Source organism: Colobus angolensis, unplaced genomic scaffold (genome assembly GCF_000951035.1).
Source record: "Colobus angolensis palliatus isolate OR3802 unplaced genomic scaffold, Cang.pa_1.0 Scaffold175, whole genome shotgun sequence".
In the NCBI taxonomy this organism is placed as follows: Eukaryota; Metazoa; Chordata; class Mammalia; order Primates; family Cercopithecidae; genus Colobus; species Colobus angolensis.
In genome coordinates, this window is record NW_012114877.1 from 1,390,832 (window position 1) to 1,404,860 (window position 14,029).

General features: G+C 42.0%; 1 protein-coding gene across 1 annotated transcript in view; it reads right to left on the reverse strand.

Moving 5' to 3' along the window:
• The window catches only part of LOC105509352 (chromosome unknown open reading frame, human C7orf31), a 53,066-nt gene extending 39,241 nt beyond the window's left edge, over positions 1–13,825 (reverse strand). Inside the window, exons 1-3 of the mRNA XM_011938560.1 lie at positions 13,496–13,825; positions 12,241–12,398; positions 1,411–1,587 (exon numbers count right to left, since the gene is read on the reverse strand). Of these exons, the coding sequence (XP_011793950.1) occupies positions 1,411–1,587; positions 12,241–12,374 (311 nt within the window). The 5' untranslated portion in view covers positions 12,375–12,398; positions 13,496–13,825. The remainder of the gene's footprint in view (positions 1–1,410; positions 1,588–12,240; positions 12,399–13,495) is intronic.
• Positions 13,826–14,029: the final 204 nt, after the last annotated feature.

The following is a 14,029-nucleotide window of genomic DNA, read 5'->3' on the forward strand; positions in this document are numbered from 1 at the left end:
ATACCAGGTATAACTGGCATTCTAAGTGGAACAAGTATTCTCTCTCTCCCTGCACATTCAGTAAGAGATCATGTACCAATCTCATTTCGAAGTAGATTGCCCTTAAGAAACAAGTCTTTGGCTTTCTTTTTACACACTGGAATTCTGTATGAGTACTTCTAATTCTTACAAAACATTGTGCATTTTTTAATATTTAAATTTTGGGAGGGCAGTAGCTGTAAATTCCATACAGAGCTATCTCCCCAGTCTCTAGAACAATGCTTCCTATACTTAAATTACAGAGCAGATAAATGAATAAACAGATGCCTAAATAAAATGAACAGATAAAAAGAAGTTGGGGTGTTGCAGTCAATAAATCTGGACTCAAATCCCTATTTAACAACTTTATAATTGTCTGACCCAAGGAAAGGTGCTGAATCTCTCGGGTCTGTTTATTCATTGTAAAACAAGGGTGGCAGTATCTGCTTCACAAAGAGATTACAGTTCCATGAGAGCATGGGCTTAAACACATCTGTTGAGTGAATGAATGAACGTGAGGTCCTCACTATCTATAATGTGTGTTGATGTCTGAATCTTTCTAATTAGCCTGTGACTTTTTATTTGTCTGCTTTTTATTGCTTTTCTAAGGCTTTGACAAGGTCACCGGCGGCGCATGTCCCTGTTGTTAATGTTTCTCTCTCTTGCTGTGGTTTGTCTTCCTTAATTTATTTCTTTTACCTGCTTTAGAACAAAGAATTAGTTAACTGAAGTGTTCATGAACCAGATAATCAGGATTGTTAGATAAAGCAGGGGGAAGCAGGCTCTGTGCCAAGTGTATGATAGACTGCTCTGAGTAAATGTCTTAATCCTTAGGAAATATTTAATATGACATTTGCCATTCAGATTCTTTTTTTTGCTTTCTCTTGAATTTTAATGTGTTCTGAATAGAGTTGCTGAGTGACTTTAAGATTTATAGACTATTATTGAAAGGTTTTAACACTTGAAAACAACGCCCAGCAGATTCTAGTGATTATCAAAAAGTCTGACAAATTACAAATCAAAAGTTCCAAAAACCAAGAGCATCTGTACAAATTAGGCCAGGTCTTTGCTCAAAAATATTTAACATTTAATTGTTTTTCTCTCTTTCTATCTCAGGAACATTCCCATTTAGTTTTAGATAAGATATGATAAGTAAAGGAATTAAATGAATCAAAATTTCTGATCACAATATTTTAACATCATTAAGGACAGCAACAACCATTCATTTATTATTATTTCACAATTAGAAATTAGTCTTTCATTCTGTGTCTTTTCATAAATAGTAAAAGAAATAACTTTGAAGACAGATTTAAGCAAACAAAGGACTCACAATAGAAATAAAGAAAAATGGATAATAAAGACCTTTCTGTGAATGGCAGAAAGTTTATTTACCTTGGCCAGGTTTCTCCACCAAATCCGTAATGCTGATGTCCTTTGCCCATGACACGAGGAGGCTCACACTTTGGCCTGTGGTCCTCGGGGAGTGAAATCGGCATTATCCCACCATACTCTCTTTCAGCGCCCCAAGGAAGCCTACATTGTTGAAGTGACTCCCTTAATTCCTGATACCTGTGGAAAAAGACAGACTTTAAACAGCCTCAGCAACAAAACAGATGCACAAAACTGCATAACGGATTGCATAAAATTCCTACCACTTCATAAGAATTTTTAGATTAAATCTTCACAACACAGAATTCTCAGTGTCAGGTGGATTATGATACTGGTTATTTAGGCATCATGGGACTGCTGAAAGAATGAGGTTAAATTTCGGAGGACTTACAGATTATCCTTTTTTTGCTCATCATTTGTAGTGTGCTTATCTTTTATTTTTTAAATTTTATTTATTTATTTTTTTGAGACAGGGTCTCACTCTGTTGCCCAGGCTGGAGTGCAGTGGCATGATCTTGGCTTACTGCAGCCTTTGCCTCCTGGGTTCAAGCAATTCTCCCACCTCAGCTTCCCGAGTAGCTGGGATTACAGAGGCGTGGCCCCATGCCCAGGTAATTTTTGCATTTTTAGTGGAGACGGGGTCTCATCACGTTGGCCAGGTTGGTCTCAAACTCCTGACCTCAGGTGATCCACCTGCCTCAGCCTCCCAAAGTGCTTGAGATTACAGGTGTGAGCCACTGTTTCTGCCCATGTGTTTATTTTTAAAAACAGCTTTATTGAGATTGAATTAACTTGCCACACAATTCATCCATTTAAAGTGTACAATTCAGGCCAGGTGCAGTGGCTCATACCTATAATCCCAGCACTTTGGGAGGCTGAGGCAGGAGGACTACTTGAGCTCAGGAGTTCAAGACCACCCTGGGCAACACAGCAAGACCCTGTCACTATTTTATAAACTTATAATTAATTAAAAAATAAAGTGTATAATTCAATGGCCTTAAAGTTCATTCACAGATAAGTGTGAGCATCCCCACAGTCAACTTTACAACATTTTCATCATCTCAAGAATACCCTGTGTTCCTAAGCCATTATCCCCTATACTCCCCACCCTCAGTCTATCCCTCAGCAACTATTATACTAATCTACTTTCTGTAGATTTGCCTATTCTGGACATTTCCTGTAAATAGAATAATATAACACGTGGCCTTTTGTGATGGGCTTCTTTGACTTGGGATAATGATATTTTCAAGGTTCATCCATTTTGTAGTATGTGTCCATACTTCATTCCATTTATTTATTTATTTATTTATTTATTTATTTTTAAGATGGAGTTTTGCTCTTGTTGCCCAGGCTGGAGTGCAATGGTGTGATCTTGGCTCACTGCAGCCTCCACCTCATGGGTTCAAGTGATTCTCCTGCCTCAACCTCCCGAGTGCCTGGGATTACAGCTGCCCGCCACCACGCTTGGCTAATTTTTTGTATTTTTAGTAGAGACATGGTTTCACCATGTTGGCCAGATTGGTCTTGAACTCCTGACCTCAGGTGATCCCCCCCGCCTCGGCCTCCCAAAGTGTTAGGATGGCGTGAGCCACAGCACCCAGCCTTTCATTCCTTTTAATGGCTATGTAATATTCTACCATATAGATATATCATATTTTGTTTTACCATTTATCAGTTGATGGACATTTGGGTTATTTTCACCTTTTACTCTTGTGAATAATACTGCTATGAATATTCATGTTCAAATTTTGGTTTGAATATCTGTTTTTAATTCTTTGGGGAATTAAATTAGAAGTGGATCATATGGTAATTCTGTTTAATTTGTTGAGGAACTGCCAAACTGTTTTCTACAGTAGCTGCTCCATTTTACATTCCTACCAACATTGTATGAGGATCCCAATATCTCCACATCTTTGCCAACACTTGTTATTTTCTGTTAAAATTTAAAAGAATTATTGCCATTCTAGTGGATGTGAATTCTAGTGTATCTAATTGTAGTTTTGATTTGCATTTCCCCAATGACTAATGATATTGAGCATTTTTTTCCATGTTCCTACTGGCAATATCTTTATTGGAGAAATATCTATTCAGATCCTTTGCATTTTTTGTTATTTGTCTTAGTTTTGAGTTATAAGAGTTCTTTATATATCCTACTTACAAGTCCCTTGTCAGGTATAATAGGCAAATATTTTCTCCTATTCTGTGCATTTTCTTTTTACTTACTTGATAGTGTCCTTTGAAGCCAAGAAGTTTTTTAATTTTGATGAAGTTCACTTGATCTGTTTTTCCTTTTATTGCTTATGCTTTTGATGTCATATCTGAGAACACAGTTGCAAATCCAAGGCCATGAAGATTTATTGCTATGTTTTCTTCTAAGTATTTTACAGTTTAGTCCTTATGCTTAAGTCTTTGATTCAGGATGAGTTAATTTTGGATACAATATGAGATAAGGTATCTCATGCATCTATTCTTTTGCATGTGAATATCCAGTTGTCCTAGCTCTATTTGTTGAAAATCCTTCCTCCTCATTAAATGGTCTTGGCTACAGATTATTTTTGGATTTTCAAAAACGGAGAGTATTGTAAAGGAATATTCCCAATCTTGTAAAGGAGCTACTTGCTCATAAGTTTTATCTAGGGCTACTACAACAATGGTTCTCAAACAGTGGTCCCTAGACTGGTAGCATAAGCATCTTCTAAGAGCTTCTTAGAAATGCAAATTCTCAGGCTCCATCTCAGAACCTAAGAATCAGAATCTCTGTGGATGGGGTGCAGTAATGTTTTAAGAAGCCCTCCAGGTGATTCTTGTGCATGCTAAAGCTTTAGCAGCACTATTCTATTCAACAGTTACCTTGTATGGTAATCATGTCTCCAAGTCCCACCCCTTACAACAGTACTATGCAGTGGACTGGAGATATGGGAGTTTCCTAAATTGGTTGGTAGGGCTTATCTAATCCTGAAACTGGTAGCTCAGATGATTCTCTCTGCTTTTACTTAACAAAGGAGTGAAGGGCAGGGATTCTGTTGGCTCACTGTTGTAACCAGGCTTTACCCCAGTGCCTGGCACACAGGAAGTACCCAATGAATACTACTGAATAAATGAGTAAGGCCAAAGAGGTGGATTTGTTTCCTGTACTGCTATCTGTGAGAGAGGAATGAAATCTTCTGGTTAGGAACACAGCCTCACAAAAACACCTGCAAATGTATCTGGCAAAAGTTCTGCTTCCTAATTAGGAAGGATTTAATGACTTTCAGTTTCCAGTAATGGCGGCCTAGGTTATTTGGACCAAACTTCCCACTGAAAACAACTAAAGACACTGGGAGGAGAAAAAAAAATCTTAAAAACAACTAACTTTTTGACAAGACAGAAAGGGATGAGTGCTACATAGAGGGTAAATAGGAACCCAGTGAAGTAAGCAAGCAGGGAAGCCACTTCTGCCCTTAGGGCAGGGCCAATCCTGGCAAATTTACATTTTTGTTTTAAGGTGAGGGATATGGAAATCAGCCAAGTGAGGAAACTAAAGGAGACCATCTACACAAGAAGCTGGGACCTTAAAATGCTTACCCTCTCCTGTTCAAGGTGAGTCAGAAGTTAACCAGTTCTCCTGTGGCCCCCAGTTTGCATCTACCCTAAACTTAAGCTTGGATTTAAGTGGTCCTGGATTGGTATTATACCTATAAGGCACTTTGCAGGACAAACAGGAATCCTTTCAGGAGGAAGGATTCTTGGGGCAATCACAAGATGTATTCTAAAGGATGAGTAGGAGTTATCTAGAGGAAAGAGGAAATAATGGGGCATGCAAGGGAATAGCAGGTAGAAAGGCCTAGAGTTTAATAGACTGGAAAATTCTTGACAGTGTTGGCTTCAGTCTAGAATCTCTCTTACGGAAGAATTACTTTTGTTTGGTAAAATATTCTGCTAAGCCACTTGGCGTAGACACAGACTCTGAAAGTATGGGTGTTGGCAGGAGCTCAAGCAAGCTCAGATTGATTAAACTGCTCTGCAGTGGGAGAAATGTGTTTGTTTGCTCTTGAAAGAGGGAGAGGAGAGGAAAGGGGAGTAAGGGAAGAGGGAGATGAGAGGAGCCAGCAGCATGGTGAGGCTACTGGGGACTGCACTGGTTGGAAACCCAGGGAGAAACCCTTGGTGACAGCTGGTTAAAGACCTTTTAAGAATGTGGAAGTTATGGCTATAAAGTGTTTTGGTTACATGTAGCATGGCATGGTGTGACTCTCCCTCCTGATCCCCAACAGTTCAGTGAAGTTTACGAGGCTCACAAATGCTCTGCATGGACAAAGTCTTTAGAGAAAAATGAGGGATGACTGAGTTTCACATCTGGGCCAGTGTGTTCTTTTAAGTGCAACCAGGAACCCAAAGTCAGAAGTGACCATGAGACTTTCAAATGCTATCCCTATCCTTGTCCTGGGAACTTGGATAAATCTGGAGGCATTCCACAAGGCATGGAGTAAAGATTTGAGTAGAACTTACCCAGATCTTAGGGGTTGAGAAAATAGAGTTGAATTTTGAACTATATTAGAAGAGTTGATAGAGAATTCCAGAACTTGGGGCATGTAGAGAAGGGCCATACTGAGAGGTGGAGCATGAGAGGAAAACAAGGACAGTATCCTATCCTTCAAAATCCTCTGAACGGTACCGTGAGAACAGTGGCAGCCACTCAGAAACATGGAGGAGATGAACGGGTGGGGTGAAGGGTTGGGGAGGAGGGTGAGAGGAGGAAGGGGGAAGAAAGAAGGAGAAAAAGGGAGGGGGAGAGAGTGAGAAAGAGAAGGGGAGATAGGTAGATAGGGAGAGAGAATGGGAGAGACAGGGAGAGAGAGAGGGGGAAGGAGGAAGAGGTATGAACTGTGGAGCAACTTTTTTCTCTTTACCAGTACAGTGCGTGGCTTAACATAACCCCCCTCTCCTCCACCTGGAATAATTGTTGAATAGAATGAAGAAGCAACACTCAGGACTGTCTTATAAGTGGAATGTATTATCCTGTGAAGTCCCTAGATTGAGGGTTGGCAAGGCATGGCCCATGGGCCAAATCCAACTCCCTGTCTGTTTTTGTAAATAAAAGTCTATTGGAATATAGCCATGACCATTCATTTATGAACTATCTACAGTCTATGGCTGCTTTTGCCCCACAATGGCAGAGTTGAATAGTTGGACAGAGACCGTAAAGTCTACCATCTGCCTCTTTACAGAAAAAGTTTGCTAACCCCGCACTAGCTAGGCAAGGAGAGTCCTGGGCCCACTGATTTGGGGTGCTGTAGAAGGGATGCTGGCATTCAGCTCTCAGACCTCTACGTCCTCTCTAGCTGTCTGATAACGATCAACAGACACGGTTTCGGGGACATGACAAGTTAAAAATATTTAAATGCATTTGATTAATGACAACCTAAGCTGTAATATCTAAGTTTGTAAAAGTTACATTCAAAACCTAAATGAGTCAATTTCTCAACATCTGACCCCCGTATATTACATTGTCCCCGGAAGATGAGCCGGTAGAAAATGCTAATCAATCATTTGGACTGGCATCTACCTAAAGCTGGAAAGTTGCAGGAAATCATTTAAAATAAAAGACAATGCATAAATAAGTCATATTTCCCTCTTACTTTAAGATATCACGTCTCCCTCCCCTTAGCCTTAATACTCACAGAATTGTAGAGAAGGAACCAAATTAAAATAAAAATTGACATTTTAGGATGTAATAATTTTAGGATTTCATTATAGGCTCCCATTTGTTTCTGGATTCACTTCGTTGCTTTCTGATTCTTAAACATTTTTAAAAAATGATAGTTATCTGCCAACTAAAAATGAGGGTTATGTTTTAATAAATTATTAAATGAAATTCAATGAAATTTTAAACCTTTCTTTTTCCCTCTCTCTCTCCGCCTCCCTTTTTCTCTCCCTTCTTTCCTCCCTCTCTCTCTCTCACTGTCTATCTCACCTCTTTCTCCCTCTATCTCTCCCTCTCTCTCCCTTTCTGCGAGCCCAGTAGTTCTCAATGTAAATAAAATACATCTCTATAACAAAGAGAATAATTATCAAATTACTGGTGCTACCATCTCTAGCAATAGAAAATTGTTTACTTGTTTTTGAAAAAGATACACTCCCTATAGATGAACCAATATTTCATTTTAAAATCACTGTACAAGATTTTGTGCATCAAGTCCCAAATTCAATAATTTAGCCAGTAATTACTGGGAGGCATGATTAAACAAAAGCTCGAAATAAACATAACCCTCATTTTTAGTTGGCAGATAACTACTATTTAAAAAAATGTTTTAAGAGTCAGAAAACAGCAAAGTGAATCCAGAAACAAAATGGGAACTGATAATGAAATTCTATAATGAAATCCTACTATATAATGAAATCCTAAGCAGTTCTCAAAGCACTTCCTTAATGGGTATGTTTGCCCTGTGAGCTAAGAGAACTTGCTAGAAGTAAGGAGAAGTCAGCTGAATGAAAAAAGGGATAGGAATCTTGATGATTTTGAGTAGCTGTTCCCGCCACACTTAAATTTTCAACAGAATAAATGAGAAAAAAATATCAACTGTTTATATACTTAATATTTTTAATGGAGATCAAGCAAGTTTATATAAAATAGTGGCTAGCATACTTGTTCTAAAAAATCCACTTGAATAAAGTGATTAAAGTGTAACAACTAACTTACTCTTGGTCATCAGGTAAGCCAGAACCATAGTCTTGGTTTTCTTACATTTTCAGTGCTGCTAGCCCCATAGTTCTCAATGTAAGCTGAAAAACTAAAAAATGCAGATTCCCTTGCCCCACCTCAGACCTGGGGAGTCAGAATGTCCATAGAGGAAGCCTGGGAATCTGTCTTTCTAGGAAGCTCCTCAGGTGATTTTGAAGTACCCTGTCTGCAGACCAGTCCCAGGTAACAGGGCAGCTAGACTGCGTCACCTATTTTTGTATTGTTTTATTTTGTTTTGATTTTTGAGACAGGGTCTTGCTCTGTTGCCCAGTCGGGAGTGCTGTGGTGTGATCTTGGCATACTACAACCTCTGCCTCTAAGCTCAAGTGATCCTCCCACCTCAGCCTCCCAAGTAGCTGGGATCACAGGTGTGAGCCCCCACACCTGGCTAATTTTTGTATTCACCTCACCTATTGCGAAAAGAAAAAAAAAGTAGGCTGATGTGAGGAAATCGTTTTGCGTCACTGTTAAAACTGCCAAGTGAGGGCCATGATGGCTGCATCTAAGTTGTAGGTACAGCCTACATGATCTAAGTTGTACCTGGATACATCACGGTATTTACAAAGAGTGTCCCTTTAAGTACATCCGTGTTTAGAAAATTAAGCTGCTGAGTGCAGACGTATGCTAGGGCTCACATTTATCCTTACCATTATGAAGGTAATCCCAAAAAACCAGGGGCTTTCTGTTTTGTATTGTTTTCTTTTGCTGTTGAGATACTTTGTGATTCAAATTGGGAGCCACGGACCCTGCACCTGGTCTGGAGAAGTAAGCCTCAGCAATGATAGAACAGACGGGCCACCGGTATCCTGCGAACACCACCCAGAGCCGCCAACACTGAGAGAAGAGACTCTTTTGTAAGCTGTCTGGTGGCTTTTTAAGAGGGGGTTAAGAGGAGGGATTCTGAGAACACATGATCATCTTGGTTTTCTCAGTCTGGGGATTGGGAAAGGAAATAATTCGTGTGAAATAAAAGGGAAAGCAAGTTGTAGTTATTAGTAGCCAGACACATGGTTGTACCTAGATAGAGCTTCAAATAATACCTTTTCGTAGTTTATAGTTGACCATATATCGTGTTGAATTTTACAGTCAGTTAACAAAAAATGTGCTTCTCTTAAATTTCATGCCAGTTAAAGGGTTTTGGAGCCGATCACTAACCACCTATAGGACCTTTTAGGTAGAGGGGATCAACATTTCGGTGAAAAGCCTTTGACAGTGCTTTTTGGTGGTGCATTCAGATATGGCAGCCCTAAATTCTTGGATTCTTTTAGGCCAAATATAAAACCTTACATTGCTGTTTTTGAGCCAGGGACAACTGCCCATTCCCAGATCACACACAATCCACTAAGAATTTCATTTGACTCAAGTGAAGCTCTGCCTAATGTGATAGCCCTTGGAGCTGAAAGGGCATTAAGGGCTGAAAACCACTCTTGTGAATCAGGTCAACGGTAGAGGAGTAGGGGCAGCAAGGACTGACCCAGAAGTAACAAGAACTCCTCTTCCCCCAATATAAGAATATTTCTTTTCATTAAGTGAAAATAGCAATTGATTTAAAAAATGTTGACTATGATCTTTACATTTTAAAAAATTGGAGAGGACACATATTAAGATGTTAACACAGTAGTTATCTCTGGATAAAGGAAGTACAGAGGGTTTCTTTCCTGTGCTTCATTTTCATAATTTTTCTGTGGAAAAAGAAAGAATTTGTTTTCCTTACAGACTTCTATGATTTCTACATTATGAGGAATGTGTGTTAGTTTTATAATTATGGAAAAATCATTCTTTTTCTTTATTAATATAAACAGCATGTTTGTAAACTGGAGAAGACCTGTGGAAGTCTGATTGAGATGGTGAAAGGCTAAGTGCAAGAAGAAAAAGGAGCTGAATCTGTGAGAATCAGTGTTTAGTCTGGCAAACAGAACTCTCAGAGGGGCCAAGAGAATCTTCAGATCTTGAAGGGCTGCTAGCATGGGATGATGAATTACTATTTTGCATAGCTTCAGAGGGAAGAACCAGAATCAGCAGGCAGAAATTACAAGGGAAAAAATTGTTCTCATTAGAAAGAAAATGATCTAACAATCAGGAGCATTCAAAAATGGAATGGACTGCCTGGTGTGGAAGTGCTGTCCTTTTTGGAAGTGTTTAAACTGAAGTTGGTTGACTGCCTGCCTGGTTTCCTAAAGAATTCTTAAATGATTGGGAGGCTGAGGTGGATGGATCATGAGGTCAGGAGATCGAGACCATCCTGGCCAACATGGTGAAACCCCGTTTCTACTAAAAATACAAAAAAAATTAGCTGGGCATGGTGGTGTGCACCTGTAGTCCCAGCTACTCGGGAGGCTGAGGCAGGAAAATTGCTTGAACCCAGAAGGCGGAGGTTGCAGTGAGCTGAGATTGCGCCACTGCACTGCAGCCTGGCGACAGAGCGAGACTCCGTCTAAAAAGAAAAAAAGAAAAAAAACCCACAAAACAAGTAGACAACCAGTCAGGCTATTTTTTCATTGTCCAGGTGTTTTGAGGTGTTTTCTTCTTTTCCTTTTCTCAAAATGATTCAAGTAAATACAATACAGGAAATGCTGACACTAAGATCTTGGCAAACTCCTTGTGTATATCTGTTATTTCATATGTAAAATGCAGATAACAATAGTACTTATCTCATAGGGTTGTCATGAGGATTAAATGAATTACTACATACAAAGCATTTGGTAGAGTGCTGACACATAGTAATCACTAGATATGTTAGGTGCAATATTTTTCATTGTAATTTTTTTTAAAAACTCTTTTTCTAGGTTCAGGGATACATATGCAGGTTTGTTATACAGGTAAATTACATGTTGCAGTGGTTTGGTATACAAATTATTTTGTCACCCAGGTGATAAGCCTAGTACCCAAGAGGTAGTTTTCTGATCCTCGCCTTCCGCCCTCTCTCCACCCTCAGGTAGGCCTTGGTGTCTGTGGTTCCCTTCTTTGTCTCTATGTGTACTCAATGTTTAGCTCCCACTTATAAGTGAGAATAGGTGATATTTGGTTTTCTGTTCCTGTGTTAGTTTGCTTTAGAATAACGGCCTCCAGCTCCATCCATGTTGCTGCAAAGGACATGGTCTCATTTTTTATGGCTGCATAGTATTCCATGGTGTATATGTACCACATTTTCTTTATCCAGTCAACCATTGATGGGCATTTAGGCTGACTCCATATCTTTGCTATTGTGAATAGTGCTTTGATGAACATACCTGTGTTTTTATGGTCGAACAACTTATATTCCTTTGATAGAACAACGTATAAGAACAACTTAGAATCCAATAATGGGATTGCTGGGTCAAATGGTAACTCTGTTTTAAGTTCTTGGAGAAATCACCAAACTGCTTTTCATAAATTAAATCATAATGTATAATTAATGTGTTACAGGGAATTTGGTGAAGCAAAAATTTACACAACTAGAAGCAGCAAATTCTGGGAGTATTTTTGGGCAGATGGTAGAAGGGCATGTTAGGGAACCCATACAGTACTCTTTATAATAGTCTTTGATTACAACATATTAATTTCCCAATGAAGGAACGGGCCATTCTACGATTTTAGAATGTAGTGGATGAATACGATGTCTGGCTTTTATAGTACACAGCCACTTACTTCTCGAGTTCCTTACAGACACTTGAAGGTTCAGTTAATTGCCACGTTTTGCCTTCCCTGTGATATGATAAGCAGAAGAGCTCCGGCCTGGTGCAGTGGTCACGCCTGTAATCCTAGCACTTTGGGCGGCCAAGGTGGGTGGATCATTTGAGGTCAGGAGTTTGAGACCAGCCTGGCCAACATAGTGAAACCCTGTCTCTACTAGAAATGCAAAAAAATTAGCTGGGCATGGTGGCTCATGCCCATAATCCCAGATACTCTGGAAGGTGAGGCAGGAGCATCACTTCAACCTGGGAGGTGGAGGTCCCAGTGAGCTGAGATTACACCACTGCATTCCAGCCTGAGCAACAGAGTGAGACTCCGTCTCAAAATCAAACAAACAAAACAAAAAACAGAAGAGCCCCAGAACAATACATGTTTTTCATCAATACACTAATACATTAAAACTGCCTTTTCTTCTTTGCTTTTTCTAGTTTTTGTTTTACCTGTCCTCTGAGGCAGTTGGGCGAGTAGTCGTTTGGAGGGGGGTGTGCAATTCATTAGAGTAAAAGGTGTTGGACAGTATGTCAGCTCCTTCAAGCTCCCTGCAACAGTACGGCCTGCCGTGAATGACCTCCATGCTTCTTGGCTAAAAAGGCACAACCTGGAAAAGTAAAGGAGGGGACATTTGGCTTGTCGAGTCAAGGCAGGCAGAAAACACATTTTACACTGCTAAATTGTTCAACCTGACGCTGCACAGAAATCACAGGCTTCCCTCTGCACTGAAAGCGGTCACATCAGTAATAGAGACCTAAATAAGTGTTTGGACGAACGGAGGCAAGATGGTGCATTTCCGGGTTCTTCATCCCCCCTCCCAACTTTTCCCGCGCGCGCGAAAATGCAGCCGGTGACCCGGGAAGGTGCAGACCAACTGGGCATGCACCAGGTGACGTCAATCCAAAGAGACCAAGATTTACCTGGTCGCACCTGCGGAACGCCCCCGACACGCCCGTGCCCCGCCTATTGCCCTCCCACTCCTAGAAAAGCCGCTCTTGGCCCAGGTCCCACGCGGTCTTCCTTCAGCCCCACTGAAGTCGGGATGCAGGAACCCCGCCCGAGAGCCCCACGATGGGGGGACTCTGTCGGCCTTGTTTGCCGGAGGCCGACAGACTTCTTCCCCACACCTTAGGTTACCAAAATAAACTTGCAGTTTTGCTCCTGACCTTTGCCTACTTGCTGGTTCTTTTGTGCTCACTCTGGTGGTCTTAGAAAAAACAAATCAATAAGTTCTACGGAAATAAATTTCAACTGAAACAAATCCACAAAGTGGATAGTGCCTCCAAGTAGTCACCAGAATGACCATCCAGTAGGTTCGTACCAGTCCGCTTTGTGGCTATCAACTGAAATTCAATTCCTGCCTCAAATTTAACTATAACTATTCAAGAAAACTCAGTTGACTTTTAGCCGGTGGTCTTTCCGAAAATCAGGGACTCTTCATTCAACAGAATAAGAGCTGTCCTAAAGGCTTCGGGGATTCCGGACAAGAATCCCTTTGCAGATGGTGGAGTCAAGGGTGCAGCACGAACGGGACCCTAAAGGGGATTCCAGGTTTCCACTGCGTCGGGGAGAATCCCACCTCTCCCTCGGACTTGGGGGAAGGCCAGGAGGCGGCGTAGCTGGGACCAAGGCTGCCGGCGGCCGAGGCCGAGCCTCGCGGGCTGTCATCGCCCTGCGAGCGGTGCCTCGGGGGTCTGGACACACCTGGGACATGAGTCTGGGGGCGCTGCGGGACCGCGCCTCCCCTCCGCTCCCTGAAGCTGGCGGCCTTCGCTGGCCGAGGAATTTTGAGGTCGTCCGCACCTGCGGGCCGGTGGAGCTGGCAGGCAGGGGCGGGGGCCGGAGAAGGATGGCGGGCAGGCCGGGGTAGGGTGGGGCTGGGGGCGCTTGTGACGGTAGCCGTGACCGCGGCACTAAGTGATGCGTCCTTGAGGGGCTGGGGGCTTCCGGGTGGCGGGCGGGGCGCGGTAGGCGGCTCTTAGAGACCTCGGAGAAAGCGAGCCCAGCGACGCGACACTGGCAAGAACGGGAAGAGGTACTGAGAGTGAAGAAAGCGGGAGGCGAGGTGTCGGAGGTGAGAGGTGCTCTTCCGCCTGGCGGCCGCTGGCCCCGCCTCTCGGTCCTTTGTCCCGCCCCTCTCGGCTCGCCGCCCTGCCTCCTGTAGGACCCCGCCTTTCCCCACCCGCGCCCCGCCCCCAGGCGCCCTCTAGCGGCAGCGGCGGTGGCGCTATCAGTTTC